This window comes from Podarcis gaigeae (assembly GCF_964106915.1).
Source record: "Podarcis gaigeae genome assembly, chromosome: 15".
Taxonomy (NCBI): Eukaryota; Metazoa; Chordata; class Lepidosauria; order Squamata; family Lacertidae; genus Podarcis; species Podarcis gaigeae.
Genome location: NC_139692.1, coordinates 430,092 through 452,315, shown reverse-complemented (window position 1 = coordinate 452,315; position 22,224 = coordinate 430,092). Strand labels below are relative to the sequence as shown.

The following is a 22,224-nucleotide window of genomic DNA, read 5'->3' as shown; positions in this document are numbered from 1 at the left end:
ACCTGATCTTCTCTGATATTTTGTACAAAGTGAAAAATAGGGTTGATGTTAGATGTTAGAGAGTTGGGTCTTGGAGTCCAGGCAAATGCCCAGGTTTGTCTCCACAAGGAGCTGGCACTGTCCTTTTCCCAGCTGTTCCTGGGTTCAAGGTTCTAGATGCCCTGAAATATGACATCATTCATATATTAGAGTGGATTTGCGAAGAGCTTTTATTCTCCCACTTCTTCCAACAAGCCTTGATGGGGAGCAACTGTGTAGCTCAGTTTATAGAGTCTGAAAGATGCTACAGTACTGCATGGGTGAGCCTAAGCTGCACAAGCAACCTAGTCACTTGGAGGCAGTAGTAATAATGAAACAATGAATAATTCAACAGCTGTACCCCAGAGTCTGTTGCCACATCATACTGTGATGAGGGTGCAACACTTGGAGCAGGTATGTCTGGCTGCATGTTACAGGATTGCTCCAATAACATTGCAAAGCACATTTAGCCAGAAACACTGCAAAAGCTTCGAGGGGCAGCACAACAGTGCAGCATTCTCATGATAACATGTTTAACTAAACAGCTACATCTTTGGGGGAGCATGAATTGGCTTTCTGTCATTTTGATTTCCAGGTCTTGCCACAAAACCTTGCCATCCCCTTCGTGGAGATTTCTCGGGTGTTAGGATTACCTCCAATCCTGGTTCATGCAGATTTTGTTTTAGTAAACTGGAAGAAAAGGAATCCTTGTGGGTAAGTATAAGAGGACACCTGGGCCTTAATGGATAGAAAGTTGGTGCCGTCAGTCTGAGCTACACTCCTTAGGTCAACTGACACACACAACTAATACGGCTTCATCAGATGAAGGGTGACCAGATGGACAGAGGACGCAGGCTGGCTCCTGCACCTTCGATAGATGCATTGAAGAAATTTGTGCATGTTTAGCATAACGACACTGTTGGATGTTCCAACTACTTTTTTAAAAAACAGAAAAATAGTATGATTTTAATTTTTTTTCACATTGTCAAGTACACATTACAACATCACAGATTCCTATACCACTATATTGTTTTTGTCTTCAAGTTTGAAAAGTGTCCAGAATGAGGGACACAGAACAATATATTATGTTATTAAGTTATTGTATTTGTACCATTGTGCCATTTAAAACATGGATCTGAGACATCTATTTGATAGCATTGTTAATCAAATAAAAATTGCCTGTAACAAATATCACATTTGTTTTTGTGCCACTGCTGCAAGCAAGACAGGGCATTTGGGGAGATTTTGGTTTTCGGGGGGGGGGGGGGAGTGCTATTATTTGGACTGGACTTTGCTCAGCAACTGACTTGGATCTTTCCTTTCCATGTGTGTTTGCTGTTGATAACCCAATCTGTCAAAAGGCCTCTAGAAATTGAGTAAGTATTCGGGAAATGATGTTTGCCTTTCTCGTTCAAAGTCTGCTGAGGTCACTCTTCAGACTGCTTGAAGTTAAACAGCTGCAACAGTAGTTTATATCTGAATGCTTCTGAGAAATATTCTTTCTGCATTTGTGTCTGTATAGATTTATTACATTTTAATCCCAAGGTGCTCAGGCTGAGTTATTTTCCATTCATATCCCTAAAACAACCTTGTGAGTTTTGTGATCTGAATCCAGTTCTCTTTGGTTCCAACCCAATGTTTTTTAACATTACAGTACACTGGTCGAAAACAGTTTGTTTGGCTGTTTTATGGGCACTATGCTCTGCTTAATTTAGTAAGCCAAATTTAATTTTCTAGGTAAGTAAAACCTGTCACCAGACTACAGCTCAGATATAATTTTGTGGTGCAGTATTGTTTCTCCACCAGCATTCTGGTGTTAGCCTTGGGTGGAGGGTTTATTTTTAGTAGAAGGTAGATAGAAATCTACAACATTACATAGCTGCGATGTTCCCTTTTGCCACCTCATCCTCTCATTGCTTACACTGACCTCTGCAGTAAAAAATATCTAGTCCCAGGGTGGGGAACTCACAACCCACAGGCCAAACTTGGTCCAACAGGCCCCCTTTTTGGCCCATGGGGCTGTTCCCCCAAAACCGTGTCCCCTGCCCCTCAGCTGACATCATATATCATGGATAGGCAAACTAAGGCCCGGGGGCTGGATCTGGTCCAGTTGCCTTCTGGATCTGGCCCGTGGACGGTCCGGGAATCACCGTGTGGATCGGTGTGGATCTGATCGTTCGGGCTGCGCCAGCGCATGCATTCAGTGGCGCCTCCTCCCACCCTCCTCCTGGCTTCTCCCTGCCCTGCCTAGAGCTGAGAGGAAGGGGGGTGGGCTTTGTTGGTGCCAGCAGCAGCAGCATTAGCGCTTGAGCAGCCACCATTGTAAGCAGGCTCAATTCGGGCTTTGTTGCTGTCAGCTCCTCTCCGGAGCCCTTTCGCGCGCCACTCATCGCCCCACCACTGCCAGCCCCTGTCACTCGCAAAACGCAGGTAAGCAGCCACGAGGGCTCATCTGGTGCTGTGGAGAAGGGAGGGGAGAGTCAGTGGGGGGGGGGGTTGCTTACCTCAGTAGAACGTGTCCTATAGCTCTTGCATAGAATGCTGTGTCCTTTTATTTAAAATTCATCTCTGGGTTATTTGTGGGAATTTGTTCTTTTTTTTCTATTTTTCAAAATATAGTCCAGCCCCCCAAAAGTTATGAGGGACCTTGCTGAAAAAGTTTGCTGACCCCTGTCATTTATGATGTCAGGTGTGGGGCAGTTAAGAGTTGAGGTTGTCAAAAACAGGAATGAATTGCCCATGTGTCAGCTGGTTCGTGGAGAGTTCAGTCTTGCTCCGAGGGATGACCCACCAGTCAATCAACTGATGTGACGTGGGGTGTCTTGGACAGACATTTCTCTCTACCTTTGACTTTCATAACAGTCTCCCATGCCCTAGCACTTAATATCTAAAATTGTACTGTATTTTCTAGGCTTTCAATTCTGCCTTCCCCACAGGAATCTGGAACCCATCATTTGCTTGCCTGGTGGAGCAAGCCTCAGGGGCTTCATTCTCGTCACTTTTCTGGTTGAGAAAGCTGCCGCACCTGGGATCAAGGTAAGGTCTGTCCCAAATTATTTGGCATCTTTTTCTTGGGGTGCCTTATGAGCAGAGATGAAAAAGAAATCTGATTAAGTTAGCATTTGAAGACAAATCTACCAAATACACACTTTTTGAAATAATATGCAAACCAAAACATAGGTGTTCTTTGTGCACACTTCTTCGAATTTTGTAATGCACTTCTCCAGTCAAACAATGTTTATAAAAATGCATTATATTATTGCTTGCAAAAAAGTGTGCATTAGTAAAAACTACAAGCCAAAGTATGTTTCTTAGGAGATACTAGCACCAGAATGCTGAAGAATTTTCATGAGCTTTTTTTTAAAAAAACAAGAAATCTTCATTGCGATACAAAGACAAAACTGTTGCAAAATCTTTCCTGGGGCTTTTATGGTATCCCATGCAGCGATATTCCTTCTTAATTGCAGAAGTCTTGGGAGTGTCAGTCACCTGCCTGTCCTCAAACTTGCCTCTTTTTTAAAAATGCAGTGGTTAATAACTTAATTAACCTCGGGTTAATAGATCCGTTCTAAACCTGAAAACGTTCTTAACCTGAGGTACCACTTAAGCTAATGGGGCCTCCTGCTGCCGCTGCACCGTCGCGTGATTTCTGTTCTCATCCTGAAGCAAAGTTCTTAACCTGAGGTACTATTTCTGGGTTAGCGGAGGCTGTAACCTGAAGCGTCTGTAACCCAAGGTACCACTGTATATTTTTATTAAAAATTTCTTGGTTTACACATGTGCAATGTCTGGTTTTTTTAAGTTACGTTTTCTACAGATCAGTTTCATTTGCTGAGACATTAGTGTTATGTTAGGAAGAAAAGGGGGAGGGGGAATGGTGAGTGGGTTGGAGTTGGGTGGCAATGCTTCTATTCTACTTAGTGTATGTGTGGGGTTTTGTGTCAGCGTCACTTGTGTGGGTTCTCTTTACTATTTGCTTGTATTCCTTTGGTGGTGAGAGAGTTGGCCTACAGTGTGGTTGGTTGTAGTGAAATTTGTTTTTGTGTGTGAGGTGTGTGTGTGTTTTTGGATCAGGTTAGCCAGTTTGTTGGTTAGTTTTTCTAGTAAGCCTGTTTCTCATACTATTTGATACCATTGGTCTATGCAGTGTCTGGCTATGATGCTTCTGGCTGCTGAGAGTAGGTGTGTTATAAGCTCTATATAATGCAAGTGGTCATTATGATCTTGTAGGGCCAGTTTGGGGGTGAGTTCTAATACAACAACAACAAATCCGTTTATTGTGAGGACCATGCCTGTGCACAAAAATCAACACTACAATAGTTAAAAATATTAAAATTCATTACATACTATGCCAACAAAACCTTCTTCCCACAAAATAGAAAAGGAGGGAAAACGAGCAACGAGTTAAACAGACGATGAAGGGGTCTTTACATTGTCGTCCATAAATCTTTCCCTGGCTTTCATGGCCTTCATCACAAAAACCGCTACCACATGGGTAATGCGTGGGTTTGCATCAACTAACAAAAATTTTACTCTATCTTCAGGACTGGTTATAGAGTTGGGTATAATTTGCAGCAATGCATCTCTAAAGCCCGAGTAAATGGGGCAATAGAGGAAGTAATGTATAAGATCCTCTTTAATTTTCATGAGGCAAGGACATAAACGATGTTCTACTGGGGTTTTTGTGTATCTACCGGTCAGATAAGCAGTTGGCAATGTTTGAAACCGTGCCATAGTGAAAGCTCTCCGAAGGGTGGGATCAGTGATCTCCACCAAGTAGTTGGCACAGATTTTGACTGCTTTTACTCGGGGGAGCCAGTAGGAAAACCCAGAGTTTTTTATCTTAGTGGAGTCCAACAAGGCGTCTTTTTCAAAGATCCATTCCCGAACTTTATCAGGGCTCCACAATTTAAGAGTATTAAACTCAGGTAGGTTGTATCTGGATAGAATGTCTAGTAGGTTTTTATGCCAAGTGGTATTATTTTGTAATGATACAAAGGCTTGTTTAGCCAATAAGGTGTTCGGGGCATCTATGAGGTTGGTGAAAAAACGCAGGAATCTTAAGTGGGCCCTGGCAGACACAGAAGGTAATCCTACTTCCACTCTTAGGAGAGCTGCCGGAGTACTCTGAGGGAGGCCTAGAATTCTTCTGAGATAAAAAATTTGGAAGATTTCAAGCCGTTCTAACAGCTTCTTATTCCATCCCCAGAGTTCTACTCCATATAACATCTGGGGAATCACTTTTCCAACAAAAGTTTTTAGTGCCGGGGTCACCAGTTGCCCTCCCCTCGAATAAAAAAAACTGAGCAGAGCACCAATTGTCCTGCGTGCTAGAAGGGCTACAGTCTTGAAGTGGGCAAGCCAGCTAGATGTAGCTTGGAAAGTGATACCAAGATATTTAAAGAGAAGACATTGTTCAATTTTGTGTTCATCTAAAGACCATCTAAATGTGTGGCGAGCTCTAGTAAATACCACAATTTTTGTTTTGTCATAATTTATCTTTAGAGAGTTTTGGGAACAATAAGCTGCGAGCCCCTCCAGCATGCTGTGTAGGCCCCTTCGAGTGAGTGCCATGACCGCCATGTCATCAGCATATAGCAGTATTTGCCTTCCAGGGCAGGAGCTGATGACTTATACTTTGCCATATGTTGAACAATGTCGTTTATATAGAAATTAAAGAGGAACGGCGCTAACAAACAGCCCTGTTTAACCCCTTTCCCCAGTGGCAGTGGGTCAGTATAGTTGCCTGACATCCCAGTTCTGATTTTAGCTGTGGTGTCTGAATGTAACTCTCTAAGTATTTTGAGAAGTCGTCTATCAATATCTGTGTCATATAGTTTTTGCCATAATTTGTCCCTACAGATTGAGTCAAAAGTGGATGTGAGATCTACAAAAGCCACAAAAAGTTTGCTCTTATGTGTCTTTGTATACTTATCTAACATTGTCTGTAGTACCAAACAATGGCCTATTGTACTATGGCCCTTTCTAAACCCTGCCTGTTCCGGATTAAGCAAGTTAGAGTGGTCAGCCCAGTCAACCAATTTATTTAGCAGGTGGCGAGTATAAAGTTTATACACAATGTCCAGGAGACTTATGGGGCGATAGTTTGAGGGGTCTTGGGGGTCTCCCTTCTTATAGATGGGGGCTACCAGGCTCAGTTTCCAGTTTTCTGGGATTTTGCATGTATCATTTATTACCGTAAAAAGTCGGGCCAAAAAAGCAGCCCACCACTGGGCATTTAGTTTATTTAAAAAAAAAAAAAAAAAAAATTATTCATTTTCACAAATATAACAAAATAAAAACATAACATAACATACAATGACATAACATAACATACTAAGACATAACATACAATAACATACATAACACGACTTCCCCAAGCCTTCCCTTCACTGCACCCTTATTTTTTTTTTTAAGACAGCATTTCTAGCAATCCTTCATTCCAATTCACACTGGGCATTTAGTTTAAGCACCTCAGGAGGAATCATATCTTCACCGGGAGCTTTGCCATTCTTGAGTGTTTTAATTAGCTGTAGACATTCTGATTCGGTAACAGGATCCCAGCCCATTAATAGGTCATTTTTAAGAGGAGGAAACTGGCTCGGTTGGAGCTGTATATAGCCGGGAAAAATGTGGCAGTCAATCTCTTTTCCGGTGGTTTGGGGCTCCTGAGTTAAGCTCCTCCTCCTTCTGCCCTGCTTGGTGGTTCCAGGTTTGAGGTCGCTTGTTCCTAGGTAGGTGTGATGGCTTTAACTGAGGGGCCAATAGGTTGATTTGGCCCAGAGGCTCTTCGATTACACCATTACAAATATCATGATGATCAGCTGATGTATCATGATGTTCAGCTGGTTTTTGCAGAGCGAGGGCTTTGCCGACCCGTATAGGCTGTACAGGTAGCAGGTCAACAGCTGAATCTTGTGTCGGTACTGCTAGCAGGTCAAAATTTGACAAATGCTGTGGATCCTGATTGCGTATTGGGCTTAAAATAATGGAAGCCTCCAATTCCGGCATCGAGGCATAGGAGGACGAGAGCATTTCAAACTGGTCTTGCTTGGGTAGTCCAATACCAGGCTTGTTGCACGTAGAGACCAGGGTACCAAGCGGGGGGTGTAGAAAATCAATTAAATCTTTTGCGGGCAGGCTTGCCACTCCCTGAGGGGTAATGTGTCCCGGCTCCATTCCCCCTACTGTTTGTTCTTTATGGTGCACAGGCCCGGCATCAGCACAGACAGCACCTATCCTGGTGCATAGCAGTGTGCGGGTCAGATTGGTGAATACCCTTGTGAAATAGATGTGCCATTTTCTTGTACGGTTTCTTAGTCCTAGAATCTTTGCAACGCAGTGGGCAGATCTAAAGTTAATAACCATACGTCTCATATAAGGTCCAGAAGGCAGCCATGAGATGTCCACGATATCTACGGGGCGTAGTGTCTGCCCCAGCAGTTGGGACAGGGAATTTGCGACCGAATGTTTATCCGCCCATTTGTTGTGATTCAAGGGGTGGTTTCCCACCAGTACTGCAAGTTTGCTGTTCTGGAGTTGCAGACTTGAGTTTTGTACCTGGTTGGGCAGGCATCTCACTTGTTTTTGTGCAAGGTTAGCCTGCACAGTTGGGCAGGGGTGAGCAGGGTTTGCAATATTGTTAAGCTGAGGAAGTGAGGGGGGGCAACTGAACAAGCCAAAGACTTTTTCAAGCTTCTTTTCAATCCCATCGAGCCTTTTATATAGGTTGGTGATGGTATGTGTTATCAACTCAGTCTGGCAGATTAGCAGTTCCAGTGCCTCTCGGTCCTTGTTTAACTGGGCTGGTGGCTGGGATAATTCGGGTGAAGTTTTTTGCAGGGACTCAAGAGTCTGTTCCATCTGTTCCTTCATACACAGGCTCGAGGCTAGTTGTGGGCCGTCCGCAATGCCGGCAGGCTCCTCGTGAGTAGTACTGGGAGCAAGGGCCTCATAACTGTTTGCTGTAGGGAAGTTTCTGCAGATCTCATTTAGGTCATTGTCAAGCAGGAAATCCCTGATATTTGTCTGTTTTTTGGCCGTGCTCGTAGCTTCATTGGAATGCTGCCTGCAGCGTTTCTTCCCTCTCATGTCAGCAAGAAAAATAGGGAGAGGATTTCTCAAAATTGCAGGGTCAGGGCAGGTTGTGCTGTTAATGAGCCCTACTCCCTTTAACAGTCTTTATCTACCGCGTTTATCTTTATCTGCCGCGATTTCTTGCAGATTTATGGGAGAAGTAGAAATAGTCTGAACCATAAACCATAAAACTTCTAAAATAAACGCCTTAAGGCATCTTAGGGCCCTTAGAACCCGCCAAAGCAAATAGTAAAAACAAAGCTTTACCGAGCAAAGGACAAGGCTGCCGTTCACGTCGCCATCTTCCTTCAGTAGTCGTTCTAATACCTGTTTAGCTATTTTGCATATCTCTTGCAGGACTGCTGTCCAGAAAGGTTGGATTTTAGGGCATTCCCACCACATGTGGAGGTATGTGCCTGTGGAGGTGCAGCCTCTCCAGCATTTTGGTGAGGTTCCTGGGCTTATTAGCATTAGTTTACGTGGTGTTAGGTACCACCTGCAAGTAAAATTCAGAGTGAGTTCTTTTCTTTTCACTGATACGGATTTAAAAGGAGGTTTAGACCACATTCTGGTCCATTAGGTGAGGTTAATCTCATAGTCTATGTTGTTAGTGTTGTTTTTTGTAAATAATTTTTATTCATTTTCCAATAAAGAGGGGGGAAATTCTTATTAATAACAAATCAGGCCAAATATTACCACATTCAAAAACAATAAACAATACAGTCAATTATAGAGTCCAAATTAATTACTTTCAATTGGACTTCCCATGTCCATCCTTTATCTTTCCGCTATCTTCTTTGTTACTTCACAATTTTCCAATCTTAATGTTGACAATCTCCACTCTCGATCAGTCGGTCACTGGTATAACTCACTATCTTGTTTTATTTAACCATTCCCTATTTCTATAATCACGCAGGGGGCTTTTCCCACATTGTTCTCAGTATTAATATTTTGAAGCACAGTCCTCCTTCGATTACACCTCCTTTTTCTGCTCAAAGGTAAAGGTAAAGGTACCCCTGCCCGTATGGGCCAGTCTTGACAGACTCTAGGGTTGTGCGCTCATCTCACTCTAGAGGCCGGGAGCCAGCGCTGTCCGCAGACACTTCCGGGTCACGTGGCCAGCGTGACGACGCTGCTCCGGCGAACCGGCACCAGAGCAGCACATGGAAATGCCGTTTACCTTCCCACTATAAAGCAGTACCTATTTGTCTACTTGCACTTAAGGGTGCTTTCGAAGTGCTAGGTGGGCAGGAGCTGGGACCGAACGACGGAAGCTCACCCCGCCGCGGAGATTCGAACCGCCAGCCATGCGATCGGCAAGTCCTAGGCGTTCTGCTTAGTGTTGTTTTAATAGGCTCTGGGCTTCCATCCGAGGTTGAAGTTAATTTGCAACTTTGCACTGTCTTTGATCTTTCCAAACCAGCCAATATTTCAAATGTACTGTAGGACTGACTTTGCAATCCGTAAGTTAGTCAAAGATTGTTTCAGTTTCCCCATAAAAACCCATGCCAGCTTTCTAGGACCCTCAGACAGCTGGCAGGCATCCAGAGTTTTCCATCACTCTCTTTTCAAACTGTATGATAATATTCCATGCAAGCAAATGCATCCTCTGTAAAGTATACTCCTTTTGTAATTCCAATAAAAAAAATCTCCAATCTCCTCCCGTTAAAGGAGACTTTTTCTGATCATGTCCTTTTTCTTTCTACATCAGAGCTTCCCGTCGCCATCTTCCCTTCTCAGCCTGAGCTAATCTGATCATATCTGATCTTACTCTGCCAATTTTGATCAGGGCTCTCCACAAAAGACTGTGATGATGCCAATACGTCCAGTTATTTTACGGCTCCTGTGTTTGCTTTGGATAATTAATTCTTTCTTGGTGAGGTTCGCCAAATCATGAAATAGCAGATATAACGAATACAAAAACATGACAGCCTCTCACCTCTTTCACCAAGATAACAAGATAGGAGTCTTTTTGAAGTCCGAAACTTGGCCTCCAGCGACTGTGTAGTTTAGCAGATTTTTCTTTTAACTCTTTCCATTTAGAACACACCTGTTTTTTTGCCAAATCTTTTTAATTTTTAGGAAACAGGGACTCCTGGCTGATGAGACTGACTTTGGACATCACCCAGCCTCCCTGCCTCTGCATCTTGTTGCGGAGTGCAGGTAACGGATGGTCTCCAGGTGACACTCCCCCCCCCCCCTGCCCTCATTCAACCCTGAATTACTGGCACAACTGGCTGTCCGATCTCTTGGGAGGCCGCTATATCTCATCGCCAGAAGCTGGAGTCCTCCCATTTTTTTTATTACTTTTTTTTAAAAAAAATTATTTTATTACCGTATTTTTCCCTCTATGACACGCAGATTTTTTCTCCTAAAAAGTAAGGGGAAATGTCTGTGCGTGTTACTGAGCGAATGTGTGGTCCCTGGAGCTGACTGGTGCGAGTGAAGGCAATATCAGGCAAATATCAAATCATCCGGAGAAAGGAAGCCTTGAAAAGAGGAAGCTGCTGCTTTCCTGCATTCTGCCTCAGGGTCTTACTGCCCACCCTTTTCTGTTTCATTACTGTGTTTGCTCAATCCGAACAAAGAGCAGAGAAAACCCCTCCCCTCCAGGCAAGCAGAGGGGAAAGCAGAGCGTCCTTCCTTCTAATTCCTAGGGACTCGCAGGCAACATGCAGGTGGGGGGGGGGAGAGAGAGAGAGAGAGAGAGAGCGCTGGCTGGCTTGGGTGGGTGGGTGGGTGGGTGGGTGGGAACCTTTGCCTTCCTTTCTTCCCTCTGGTAAAATCCCTCTCCTGCATTCTTAGCCAGCTGCTTCTCCTCACACCCCTCTCGTGCTCCTTGTCCCTTCTATGTTTTTCCTTCCCTCCCCACTTAAAACGTGGTTACAAAGCACGGATCCACATGGATCCTCAGGATCTTTACATTGGGCCACCCCAAATTCACCATCAGATCACATAGCAATGATCTGATGCAAAAACAGGGCTGCAATGGTGCAAAAACATGGTTACAAAGCACGGATCCACATGGATCCTCAGGATCTTTGCATTGGGTCACCCCAAATTCACCATCAGATCACATAGCATGCCCATGGCTACAGCCTGCACCAAAAAAATCATGCACCCACTGTTGCCTGGGGCTGCAATGGTGCAAAAACGTGATTACAAAGCACAGATCCACATGGATTCTCAGGATTTTGGCATTGGGCTACCCCAAACTCACAGTCAAATCACATGTCTGTGGCCACAGCATGAAGCACAAAAATGATACATCCACTGTTTCATTCAGAATTTTCCCCCCTTGTTTTCCTCCTCTAAAACTATGTGCGTGTCGTGGTCAGGTGCGTGTTATCGAGCGAAAAATACAGTAGTTGAATATAAGAACAACATATAATCAAATACAAGCAATCAAATACAGTTTTCCCCTAATCTCCCCGCAAAACAGCCCCAATTACTTCCAGATAATTCCAATAGTAATATAGTCAAATAAAAAAATATTTCTCTAGTTGCTGGTTTAAAAAATATCATTCCACATGCTCCCATGTGTCTTAGGTGGTTTAAATGCATGTTCTTTCTTTGATGCATATGTAATAAAGGAGGACCACATTATGTAAAAGTTATGTAGTTTCTCACATTGTTTTCTTTCACATACCCTTTCTGTTAAGTTTTCCATCAAAATTAATTCCCAGACATAAGCATACCAAACTTAGAATCATAGAATCATAGAATTGGAAGAGACCACAAGGCCATCAAGTCCAAACCCCTGCCAAGCAGGAAACACCATCAGAGCACTCCTGACATATGGTTGTCAAGCCTCTGCTTAAAGACCTCCAAAGAAGGAGACTCCACCACACTCCTTGGCAGCAAATTCCACTGTCGAACAGCTCTTACTGTCAGGAAGTTCTTCCTAATGTTTAGGTGGAATCTTCTTTCTTGTAGTTTGGATCCATTGGTCCGTGTCCGCTTCTCTGGAGCAGCAGAAAACAACCTTTCTCCCTCCTCTATGTGACATCCTTTTATATATTTGAACATGGCTATCATATCACCCCTTAACCTCCTCTTCTCCAGGCTAAACATGCCCAGCTCCCTTAGTCGTTCCTCATAAGGCATCGTTTCCAGGCCTTTGACCATTTTGGTTGCCCTCCTCTGGACACGTTCCAGTTTGTCAGTGTCCTTCTTGAACTGTGGTACCCAGAACTGGACACAGTACTCCAGGTGAGGTCTGACCAGAGCAGAATACAGTGGCACTATTACTTCCCTTGATCTAGATGCAATACTCCTATTGATGCAGCCCAGAATTGCATTGGCTTTTTTAGCTGCCGCGTCACACTGTTGGCTCATGTCAAGTTTGTGGTCAACCAAGACTCCTAGATCCTTTTCACATGTACTGCTCTCAAGCCAGGTGTCACCCATCTTGTATTTGTGCCTCTCCTTTTTTTTTGCCCAAGTGCAATACTTTACATTTCTCCCTGTTAAAATTCATCTTGTTTGTTTTGGCCCAGTTCTCTAATCTGTCAAGGTCGTTTTGAAGTGTGATCCTGTCCTCTGGGTGTTAGCCACCCCTCCCAGTTTGGTGTCATCTGCAAATTTGATCAGGATACCCTTGAGTCCATCATCCAAGTCATTGATAAAGATGTTGAATAAGACTGGGCCCAAGACAGAACCCTGTGGCACCCCACTAGTCACTCTTCTCCAGGATGAAGAGGAACCATTGATGAGCACCCTTTGGGTTCGGTCAGTCAGCCAGTTACAAATCCACTGAGTGGTAGCATAGTCAAGACCGCATTTTACCAGCTTCTTTACAAGAATATCATGGGGCACCTTGTCAAATGCCTTGCTGAAATCAAGGTAGGCTACATCCACTGCGTTCCCTTCATCTACCAGGCTTGTAATTCTGTCAAAAAACGAGATCAGGTTAGTCTGACATGACTTATTTTTCAGAAATCCATGCTGACTATTGGTGATCACAGCAGTCCTTTCTAGGTGCTCACAGACTGTTTGCTTAATGATCTGCTCCAGAATCTTCCCTGGTATTGATGTCAGACTGACTGGGCGGTAATTATTTGGGTCCTCTCTTTCCCCCTTTTTGAAAATAGGGACAACATATGCCCTCCTCCAGTCTGCCGGGACTTTGCCTGTTCTCCAGGAATTCTCAAAGATGACTGCCAGTGGTTCTGAGATCACATCTGCCAGTTCTTTTAATACTCTTGGATGCAGTTCATCTGGCCCTGGAGACTTGAATACATCTAGACTAGCCAAGTATTCTTGTACTATCTCCTTAGTTATTCTGGGCTGTGTTTCCTCTGCTGAATCATTTGCTCCAAATTCTTCAGGTCGGGCATTGTTTTCTTTATCGGAGAAGACTGAGGCAAAGAAGGCATTGAGGAGTTCAGCCCTTTCTGTGTCCCCTGTTTGCATTTCCCCATCTTCTCCTCTGAGTGACCCCACGGTTTCTTTGTTCTTCCTTTTGCTACGAACATACCCATAAAGCCTTTTTTGTTGCTTTTAACCTCTCTAGCAAGCCTGAGTTCATTCTGTGCTTTAGCTTTTCTGACTTTGTGTCTACACGTGCTGGCTATTTGTTTGAATTCCTCTTTGGTGGTTTCCCCCCTTTTTCATTTTTTTGTACACATCCTTTTTTAATCTTAACTCAGTTAAAAGTTCTTTAGATAGCCACCCTGGCTTCTTTAGGTACCTTCCATGTTTCCGTCTCATTGGTATTGCCTGAAATTGTGCTTTTACTATCTCCCTCTTAACAAACTCCCAGCCATCATGAACTCCCTTTCCTTTTAGTATTACTGTCCATGGGATCTCACCCAGCAGTTCCCTAAGTTTTATGAAGTCTTCTTTCTTAAAGTCAAGAAATTGAGTCCTAGTATGCTTGGCTGCTCCTTTCCGCTGTATAGTAAACTTCAGAAGAGCATGATCACTCGCGCCTAATGATCCTTCCACTTCTACCCCACTAACCAGGTCATCAACATTGGTTAGGACCAGATCTAAAATGGCTGTTCCTCTTGTTGCTTCTCCCACTTTCTGGACAATGAAGTTGTCTGCAAGGCCAGTGAGGAATCTGTTTGACCTTATGCTCTTGGCTGAGTTTGACATCCAACAAATATCCGGGTAATTGAAGTCCCCCATTACTACTATCTCCTTTTGCATGCTTGGCCATCTGTTCCAGGAAGGCATCATCTATGTCCTCCGTTTGGCTTGGGGATCTATAGTAAACTCCCACAATGAGGTCACTGTTATTCTTCTCTCCCTTAATTTTGACCCAAATGTTCTCACTTTGGGTTTGAGGTTCTAAATCTTGGATCTCTTCACAGGTATACACATCCCTGAAATATAACGCCACTCCTCCTCCTTTCTTGTCTGGTCTGTTTCTCTGAAATAGATTGTATCCCTCCATTATTACATTCCAATCGTGGGACTTATCTCACCAGGTTTCAGTGATGCCTATTATGTCATATTTAGTTTGCTGTACCAAGAGCTCAAGCTCATCTTGTTTATTTCCCATGCTTTGCGCATTAGTGTACAGACATTGAAGTCCATTAATCATTCCCCCGTGTCTCTTATTTAAGGATTTTTTCCTCCCACCACTAGGTCTGCGTGCTGTTTGCTCCATTTGGTCTATGACATTTGGATGATCATCTTCATCAGTTGATAGACTCCTACCTTCAGGAGCACTGTCTCCCTCCCCCACATTAGTCAGTTTAAAGCCCTCCTGATGAGGTTTCTGTGATTTTTTGCAAAAACATTCCTCCCAACCGTTGTGAGGTGCAGTCCATCGCTTGCCAGAAGTCCATCTTCAAGAAACTGCAGTCCGTGATCTAAGAATCCAAACCGTTCCTCTTTACACCATTTGCGAAGCCAGTTGTTCACTTCCACTATTTTTCCCTCTCTCCCTGGGCCACGTCGTTCAACTGGGAGGACAGATGAGATGACAATTTGTGCATTTAATTGCTTCAATTTCCTGCCCAGAGCCTCGTAGTCTCTTTTGATCTTCTGGAGGCTATTGCTTGCAGTGTCATTGGTTCCCACATGAACCAAGAGGAAGGGGTATTTGTCAGTGGGTTTTATGATTCCTTGCAGTCGTTCAGTTACATCTTGGATCTTAGCCCCAGGGAGACAGACACTTCCCGAGACATCTTGTCAGGCCCACAGATCACTGCTTCTGTTCCCCTCAGTAGGGAATCCCCTATCACCACTACACGCCTCCTCTTAGGTCTGGTCGGGGTTCTTCCGTGAGCTGTCCGTTCCAAGGTCGCCTGCACATTCCCTGAGGACTGACTTTGCTGCTCGTCTTCATATACCTAAACTTCATATAGGTTCACGTTTAATGACCTCCAGTGTCTAGCAACAGCAAGATGTGCTGCAGTTATAAGATGCACAATTAAGTCTTTGTCTCTAAGATTTTGTGCTTCATCTGCAAATATAGAAAGCAATGCTATTCTGTGATCTAAATTGATCGATTGAGATGTAATTTGTTCCATTTCCTGAAATATTTTTAACCAGAAATTTTTAATCAGTGGGCATTTCCACCTCATGTGTATAAATGTTCCTTCATTACCACAATTTCTCCAATATTGCGGAGAAATATTTTTGTCTATTTTGCTTAGCAATGTGGGATGCAGGTACCACCTGTGGGTTAGCTTTAGGGGGCAGAAATAGCTCGAAAGGTTTTTTTTGCCACATTCTCTTCCACAAACCATCATCAATCCCTTCTCCCAAATCTCTTTCCCATTCCCAAAAACCATAGAGGGTTTTGAGGTTGTACAATCGCTTTATAGATTAAAGCAATTAGACCTTTACCTCTGGGGTCTGCGGTATATAAAATATTTTCAAATGCAGTTAGTGACATCGTCCCTTGTTTGCGGATTTCTGTGTTACTTATGAAGTAGATGACTTGATGGATTACCATCCAATTGTGGGAAAGGTTTTGAACCATTTCTTGTACAGTGGTACCTCGGGTTAAGTATTTAATTCATTCCGGAGGTCCGTTCTTAACCTGAAACTGTTCTTAACCTGAAGCACCACTTTAGCTAATGGGGCCTCCGCTGCTGCCATGCCACCAGAGCACGATTTCTGTTCTCATCCTGAAGCAAAGTTCTTAACCTGGAGCACTATTTCTGAGTTAGTGGAGTCTGTAACCTGAAGCGAATGTAACCCGAGGTACCACTGTAGTATTAATCCAGACAAAGGGATGTTTTCTTTGTAAAAGTCTTTAAGCCAAAACAGGCCCACATTTCCCCATTTTTCAAAGGGGAATGTTCTGTCTCTATTACCAGAAAGATGCAATGTAGATGGGCCTGCTGCATAGTATCACATGGGATTAGGTACTGCCATGCCACCTCCTTTGGCTGGTTGATATAACGCTTTATAACCATGGCTTGTTATTCTGGTGTATACATTTTAGAAGCATGTTTTGCCAATTTTGTATTTTTTTGTCTTCTATGGCTATTGGTAAGACTCTAAAGAGATAGGCACAGCAGCACCATCAGTTTTATAGTGGTGATTTGGCCCAACCATGACAGCGAACCCTTGCTCCAGGTTTTCAATTTTTGTCTAATCTCTCGGATCATTGGACCAAAATTAAGCTTTTCCAAATTTAGAAGGTTCCTAGGGATAATAACTCCTAAATATTTAAAATATTTCTGACAAAGTTTTGTTCCAGTGGAGCGCTGAAGTTGGCATATGAATGCATAGCAGGTCTAATTTGCTATAGTTAACACAAAAACCAGAGACCTTTCTGTAAGCACCAAGAATTTTCATTACTGCCGGGAGACTTGTTCCAGGGCAAGACAGCATCAAGGCTACGTCATCTGCAAACATGTTCACCAGATGACTCTGCCCATTAATTTGTATTCCAGACACCTCAGGGTCTCCCCTAAGTGCTAGAGCCAGGGCAAAAACGCAGGGGCGACAATGGGCAGCCCTGCTTCACGCCCCGGCCCATCGATATAGGCTCCAAGTGTATACCATTTATCAAAATATTTGTGGTGCAATCCTGATATAAGGTAGTCAGCAGTGCAATGAATGGGGATCCCATGCCAAAACCTCGCAAGGTTTCAAAAAGAAAATTCAAAAAGATTCAAAAAGAAATTCAAAAAGAAAATTCCATTGCATCCAATGTAAGAATGGCTGTCGGTGCCAGTTGGTTTGATCCCCAGTATATTGCACTGAGGATCCTCCTAATTGGGGTAGTTATTGACCTTTGCCTAATAAAACCTGTCTGATCCAAATGTATATAATTTGTTACAATTGTTGCTAACCTGTGTGTAATAATACCTGTAAGTAATTTTAAATCAACATTTATTAATGAGATAGACCTATAGGACTCAACTGACTCCAAGTCTTTATCTGGTTTTGGTAGCACTACAATGTGTGTGTTTTTCCAAGTTCCAGGTATCAGGCCATGATTTCTGTGAACAATTTCAGCAAGAATGGAGCAACAAGTTCAGAAAAGGTTTTATAAAAGTAGCCAGTAAAGCCATCTGGTCCAGGTGCCTTAAATGGTTTTGTCTTTTTTATGTTGTTGTTGTTTAGTCGTTTAGTCGTGTCCGACTCTTCGTGACCCCATGGACCAGAGAACGCCAGGCACCTCTGTCCTCCACTGCCTCCCGCAGTTTGGTCAAACTCATGCTGGTAACCTCGAAAACACTATCCGACCATCTCGTCCTCTGCCGTCCCCTTCTCCTTGTGCCCTCCATCTTTCCCAACATCAGGGTCATCTCCAGGGAGTCTTCTCTTCTCACGAGGTGGCCAAAGTACTGGAGCCTCAGCTTCACAATCTGTCCTTCCAGTGAGCACTCAGGGTTGATTTCCTTCAGTATGGAGAGGTTTGATCTTCTTGCAGTCCATGGGACTCTCAAGAGTCTCCTCCATCGCCATAATTCAAAAGCATCAATTCTTCGGCGACCAGCCTTCTTTATGGTCCAGCTCTCACTTCCATACATCACTACTGGAAAAACCATAGCTTTAACTATATGAACCTTTGTTGGCAAGGTGATGTCTCTACTTCTCAAGATGCTGTCTAGGCCTGTCGTTGCCTTTCACCCAAGAAGCAGGCGTCTTTTAATTTCGTGGCTGCTGTCACCATCTGCAGTGATCATTGAGCCCAAGAAAGTAAAATCTCTCACTACCTCCATTTCTTCTCCTTCTATTTGCCAGGAGGTGATGGGACCAGTGGCCATGATCTTCGTTTTTTTGATGTTGAGCTTCAGACCATATTATGCACTCTCCTCTTTCACCCTCATTAAAAGGTTCTTTAATTCCTCCTCACTTTCTGCCATCAAGGTTGTGTCATCTGCATATCTGAGGTTGTTGATATTTCTTCCGGCAATCTTAATTCCGGCTAGGGATTCATCCAGCCCAGCCTTTCGCATGATGAATTCTGCATATAAGTTAAATAAGTAGGGAGACAAAATACAGCCTTGTCGTACTCCTTTCCCAATTTTGAACCAATCAGTTGTTCCATATCCAGTTCTAACTGTAGCTTCTTGTCCCACATAGAGATTTCTCAGGAGACAGATGAGGTGATCAGGCACTCCCATTTCTTTAAGAACTTGCCATAGTTTGCCGTGGTCGACACAGTCAAAGGCTTTTGCATAGTCAATGAAGCAGAAGTAGATGTCTTTCTGGAACTCTCTAGCTTTCTCCATAATCCAGCGCATGTTTGCAATTTGGTCTCTGGTTCCTCTGCCTCTTCTAAATCCAGCTTGCACTTCTGGGAGTTCTCAGTCCACATACTGCTTGAGCCTTCCTTGTAGAATTTTAAGCATAACCTTGCTAGCGTGTGAAATGAGTGAAATTGTGCGGTAGTTGGAGCATTCTTTGGCACTGCCCTTCTTTGGGATTGGGATGTAGACTGATCTTCTCCAATCTTCTGGCCACTGCTGAGTTTTCCAAACTTGCTGGCATATTGAGTGTAGCACCTTAACAGCATCATCTTTTAAAATTTTAAATAGTTCAGCTGGAATACCATCACTTCCACTGGCCTTGTTATTAGCAGTGCTTTCTAAGGCCCATTTGACTTCACTTTCCAGGATGTCTGGCAACCACACTACCTGGGGTGTATGAGCCATCCATATCTTTCTGGTATAATTCCTCTGTGTATTCTTGCCACCTCTTCTTGATGTCTTCTGCTTCTGTTAGGTCCTTTCCACTTTTGTCCTTTATTATGGAAATCTTTGTACGAAATGTTCCTTTCATATCTCCAATTTTCTTGAACAGATCTCTGGTTCTTCCCATTCTATTGCTTTCCTCTATTTCTTTGCATTGCTCGTTTAAGAAGGTCTTCTTGTCTCTCCTTGCTATTCTTTGGAAATCTGCATTCAATTTCCTGTATCTTTCACCATCTCCCTCGCATTTTGCTTGCCTTCTCTCCCCCGCTATTTGTAAGGCCTCATTGGACTTTGCTTTCTTGCATTTCCTTTTCATTGGGATGGTTTTCGTTGCTGCCTCCTGTATAATGTTACGAGCCTCCATCCATAGTTCTTCAGGCACTCTGTCCACCAAATCTAAATCCTTAAACCTGTTCCTCACTTCCACTGTGTATTCATAAGGGATTTGACTTAGATTGTATCTTACCGGCCCAGGGGTTTTTCCTACTTTCTTCAGTTTAAGCTTGAATTTTGCTATAAGAAGCTGATGATCTGAGCCACAGTCAGCTCCAGGTCTTGTTTTTGCTGACTGTATAGAGCTTCTCCATCTTTGGCTGCAGAGAATATAATCAATCTGATTTCGATGCTGCCCATCTGGTGATGTTCATGTGTAGAGTCATCTCTTGTGTTGTTGGAAAAACGTGTTTGTGATGACCAGCTCTATTACAGAACTCTATTAGCCTTTGCCCTGCTTCATTTTGATCTCCAAGGCCAAACTTGCCAGTTGTTCCTTTTGTTGACTATGAGGGCCACTCCATTTCTTTTACGGGTTTCTTGCCCACAGTAGTAGATATGATGGTCATCCGAACTGAATTCACCCATTCCCGTCCATTTTAGTTCACTGATGCCCAGGATGTCAATATTTATTCTTGCCATCTCATTTTTGACCACCTCCAACTTACCCAGGTTCATGGTTCTTACATTCCAAGTTCCTATGCAATATTTTTCTTTACAGCATTGGACTTTCCTTTCGCTTCCAGGCATATCCGCAACTGAGCGTCCTTTCGGCTTTGGCCCAGCCACTTCATCAGCTCTGGATCTACTTGTACTTGCCCTCCACTCTTCCCCAGTAGCATGTTGGACGCCTTCCGACCTGAGGGGCTCATCTTCCAGCGTCATAACTTTTATATGCCTGTTGTCTTTGTCCATGGAGTTTTCTGGGCAGGGATACAGGCTTGCCGGTTCCTCCTCCAGGTGGATCATGTTTGGTCAAAACTCTCCACTATGACCTGTTCATCTTGGGTGCCCTGCTCGGCATAGTTCATAGCTTCTCTGAGTTCTTCAAGCCCCTTTGCCACGGCAAGGCAGTGATCCATGAAGGGGAAGGCTAGTCTTTTTTATACTAGCTAATATTTCCTCAAGGGAGAAGGGTTGATTTAAGTAAGTTGCATGCACAACTCGCAAGACGAAATTAATCCGTTCCGCGAGTCTCTTCATCTTGCAGTTTTTTCGTCTTGCGAAGCACGGCTATTAGTGACTTAGCGGCTATTAGCGGCTTAGTGGCTTAGCGGCTATTAACGGCTTAGCGGCTTTAAGAAAAAGGAAACAAACTCGCAAGAACTCGCAAGACGTTTTGTCTTGCGAAGCAAGCCCATAGGGAGATTTGTCTTGCGGATCGACTCAAGAAATGGAAAACTCTTTCATCTTGCTCGTTTTTCCTCTTGCGAGGTACCACTGCACTTCTGTTAATTTTGGAATGTTAACTGTGGCCAGAAATTCCTGAATGGTGTTTAGCAATGGTGTTTCAGAAGTGTATAAGTTCTTACAGAAGGCATGAAAGGCTTGGTTAATTTTAAGCTTATTTCACCTTTGCTTGTTTTTATTGAGAGGATTGTTCTGTTTAATTTACATTTCTTTAGTTGATTTGCCAAGATTATTGATTTTTTATTATGAAATTCATTGTATTGTTGATTTAAATATTGAAGGGATGTTATTATTTTTGGTATTTCTAAGATGTCTAATTCTTTGCTTTTAATTTGCGATACACTGTTACCACGTTATTTTATTTTATTTTATGTTTTATTTATTTTTCTTATTGGAGATGAATAGTTGATTTCCTTTTTTTGATTCTACTCTTCTCACTGATTAATGTTCCTCTAATTACTGCTTTGAAGGTATCCCAAATTAAAGCAGGGTTATATAATCCTGTAATGGGACGTGGGTGGCGCTGTGGGTTAAACCACAGAGCCTAGGACTTGCCGATCATAGAATCATAGAATCATAGAGTTGGAAGAGACCACAAGGGCCATCGAGTCCAACCCCCTGCCAAGCAGGAAATACCATCAGAGCACTCCTGACATATGGTTGTCAAGCCTCTGCTTAAAGACCTCCAAAGAAGAAGACTCCACCACACTCCTTGGCAGCAAATTCCACTGTCGATCAGATGGTCGGCGGTTTGAATCCCTGCGACGGGGTGAGCTCCCGTTGCTCGGTCCCTTCTCCTGCCAACCTAGCAGTTCGAAAGCACGTCAAAGTGCAAGTAGATAAATAGGTACTGCTCTGGCGGGAAGGTAAACGGCGTTTCCGTGAGCTGCTCTAGTTCGCCAGAAGCGGCTTAGTCATGCTCGCCACATGACCCGGAAGCTGTACGCCGCCTCCCAATAAAGCGAGATGAGCGCCGCAAACCCAGAGTCGGTCACGACTGGACCTAATGGTCAGGGGTCTCTTTACCTTTATATAATCATGTATCATTGAACTTAAAAAATTCTGGTATCTCTTTTTGCAACCGTTCGAGAACCAGTTGATCTTGCAGTAGCCGTGGGTCAAGTCTCTGTACTGGGTTCCTTGGGTATCCTCCTTCTCTCAGCAGTTCAGCAATAACCATAGCATGGTCAGAGACTTCTCCTACTTTGATATCTGAGGAGTGGATCCAGTGGATCTATCCCTCTGATATCAATAAATAATCAATTCTAGAGTTTGTATGGCAATCAGAGTTTGCCTTTCGCCAGATATACAGAGGGGGTTTTGTTGATGG

At 43.5% G+C, this 22,224-nt stretch overlaps 1 protein-coding gene across 5 annotated transcripts in view; it reads left to right on the top strand.

The window, feature by feature from the left end:
• The window catches only part of LOC310832138 (indoleamine 2,3-dioxygenase 2-like), a 69,044-nt gene that overhangs the window by 7,448 nt on the left and 39,372 nt on the right, over positions 1 to 22,224 (top strand). For all 5 annotated transcript variants that reach the window (XM_083713713.1, XM_083713710.1, XM_083713711.1 and 2 more), the window contains 3 exons: positions 614 to 732; positions 1,380 to 1,394; positions 2,955 to 3,054. In XM_083713713.1, the coding sequence (XP_083569839.1) occupies positions 614 to 732; positions 1,380 to 1,394; positions 2,955 to 3,054 (234 nt within the window). The remainder of the gene's footprint in view (positions 1 to 613; positions 733 to 1,379; positions 1,395 to 2,954; positions 3,055 to 22,224) is intronic.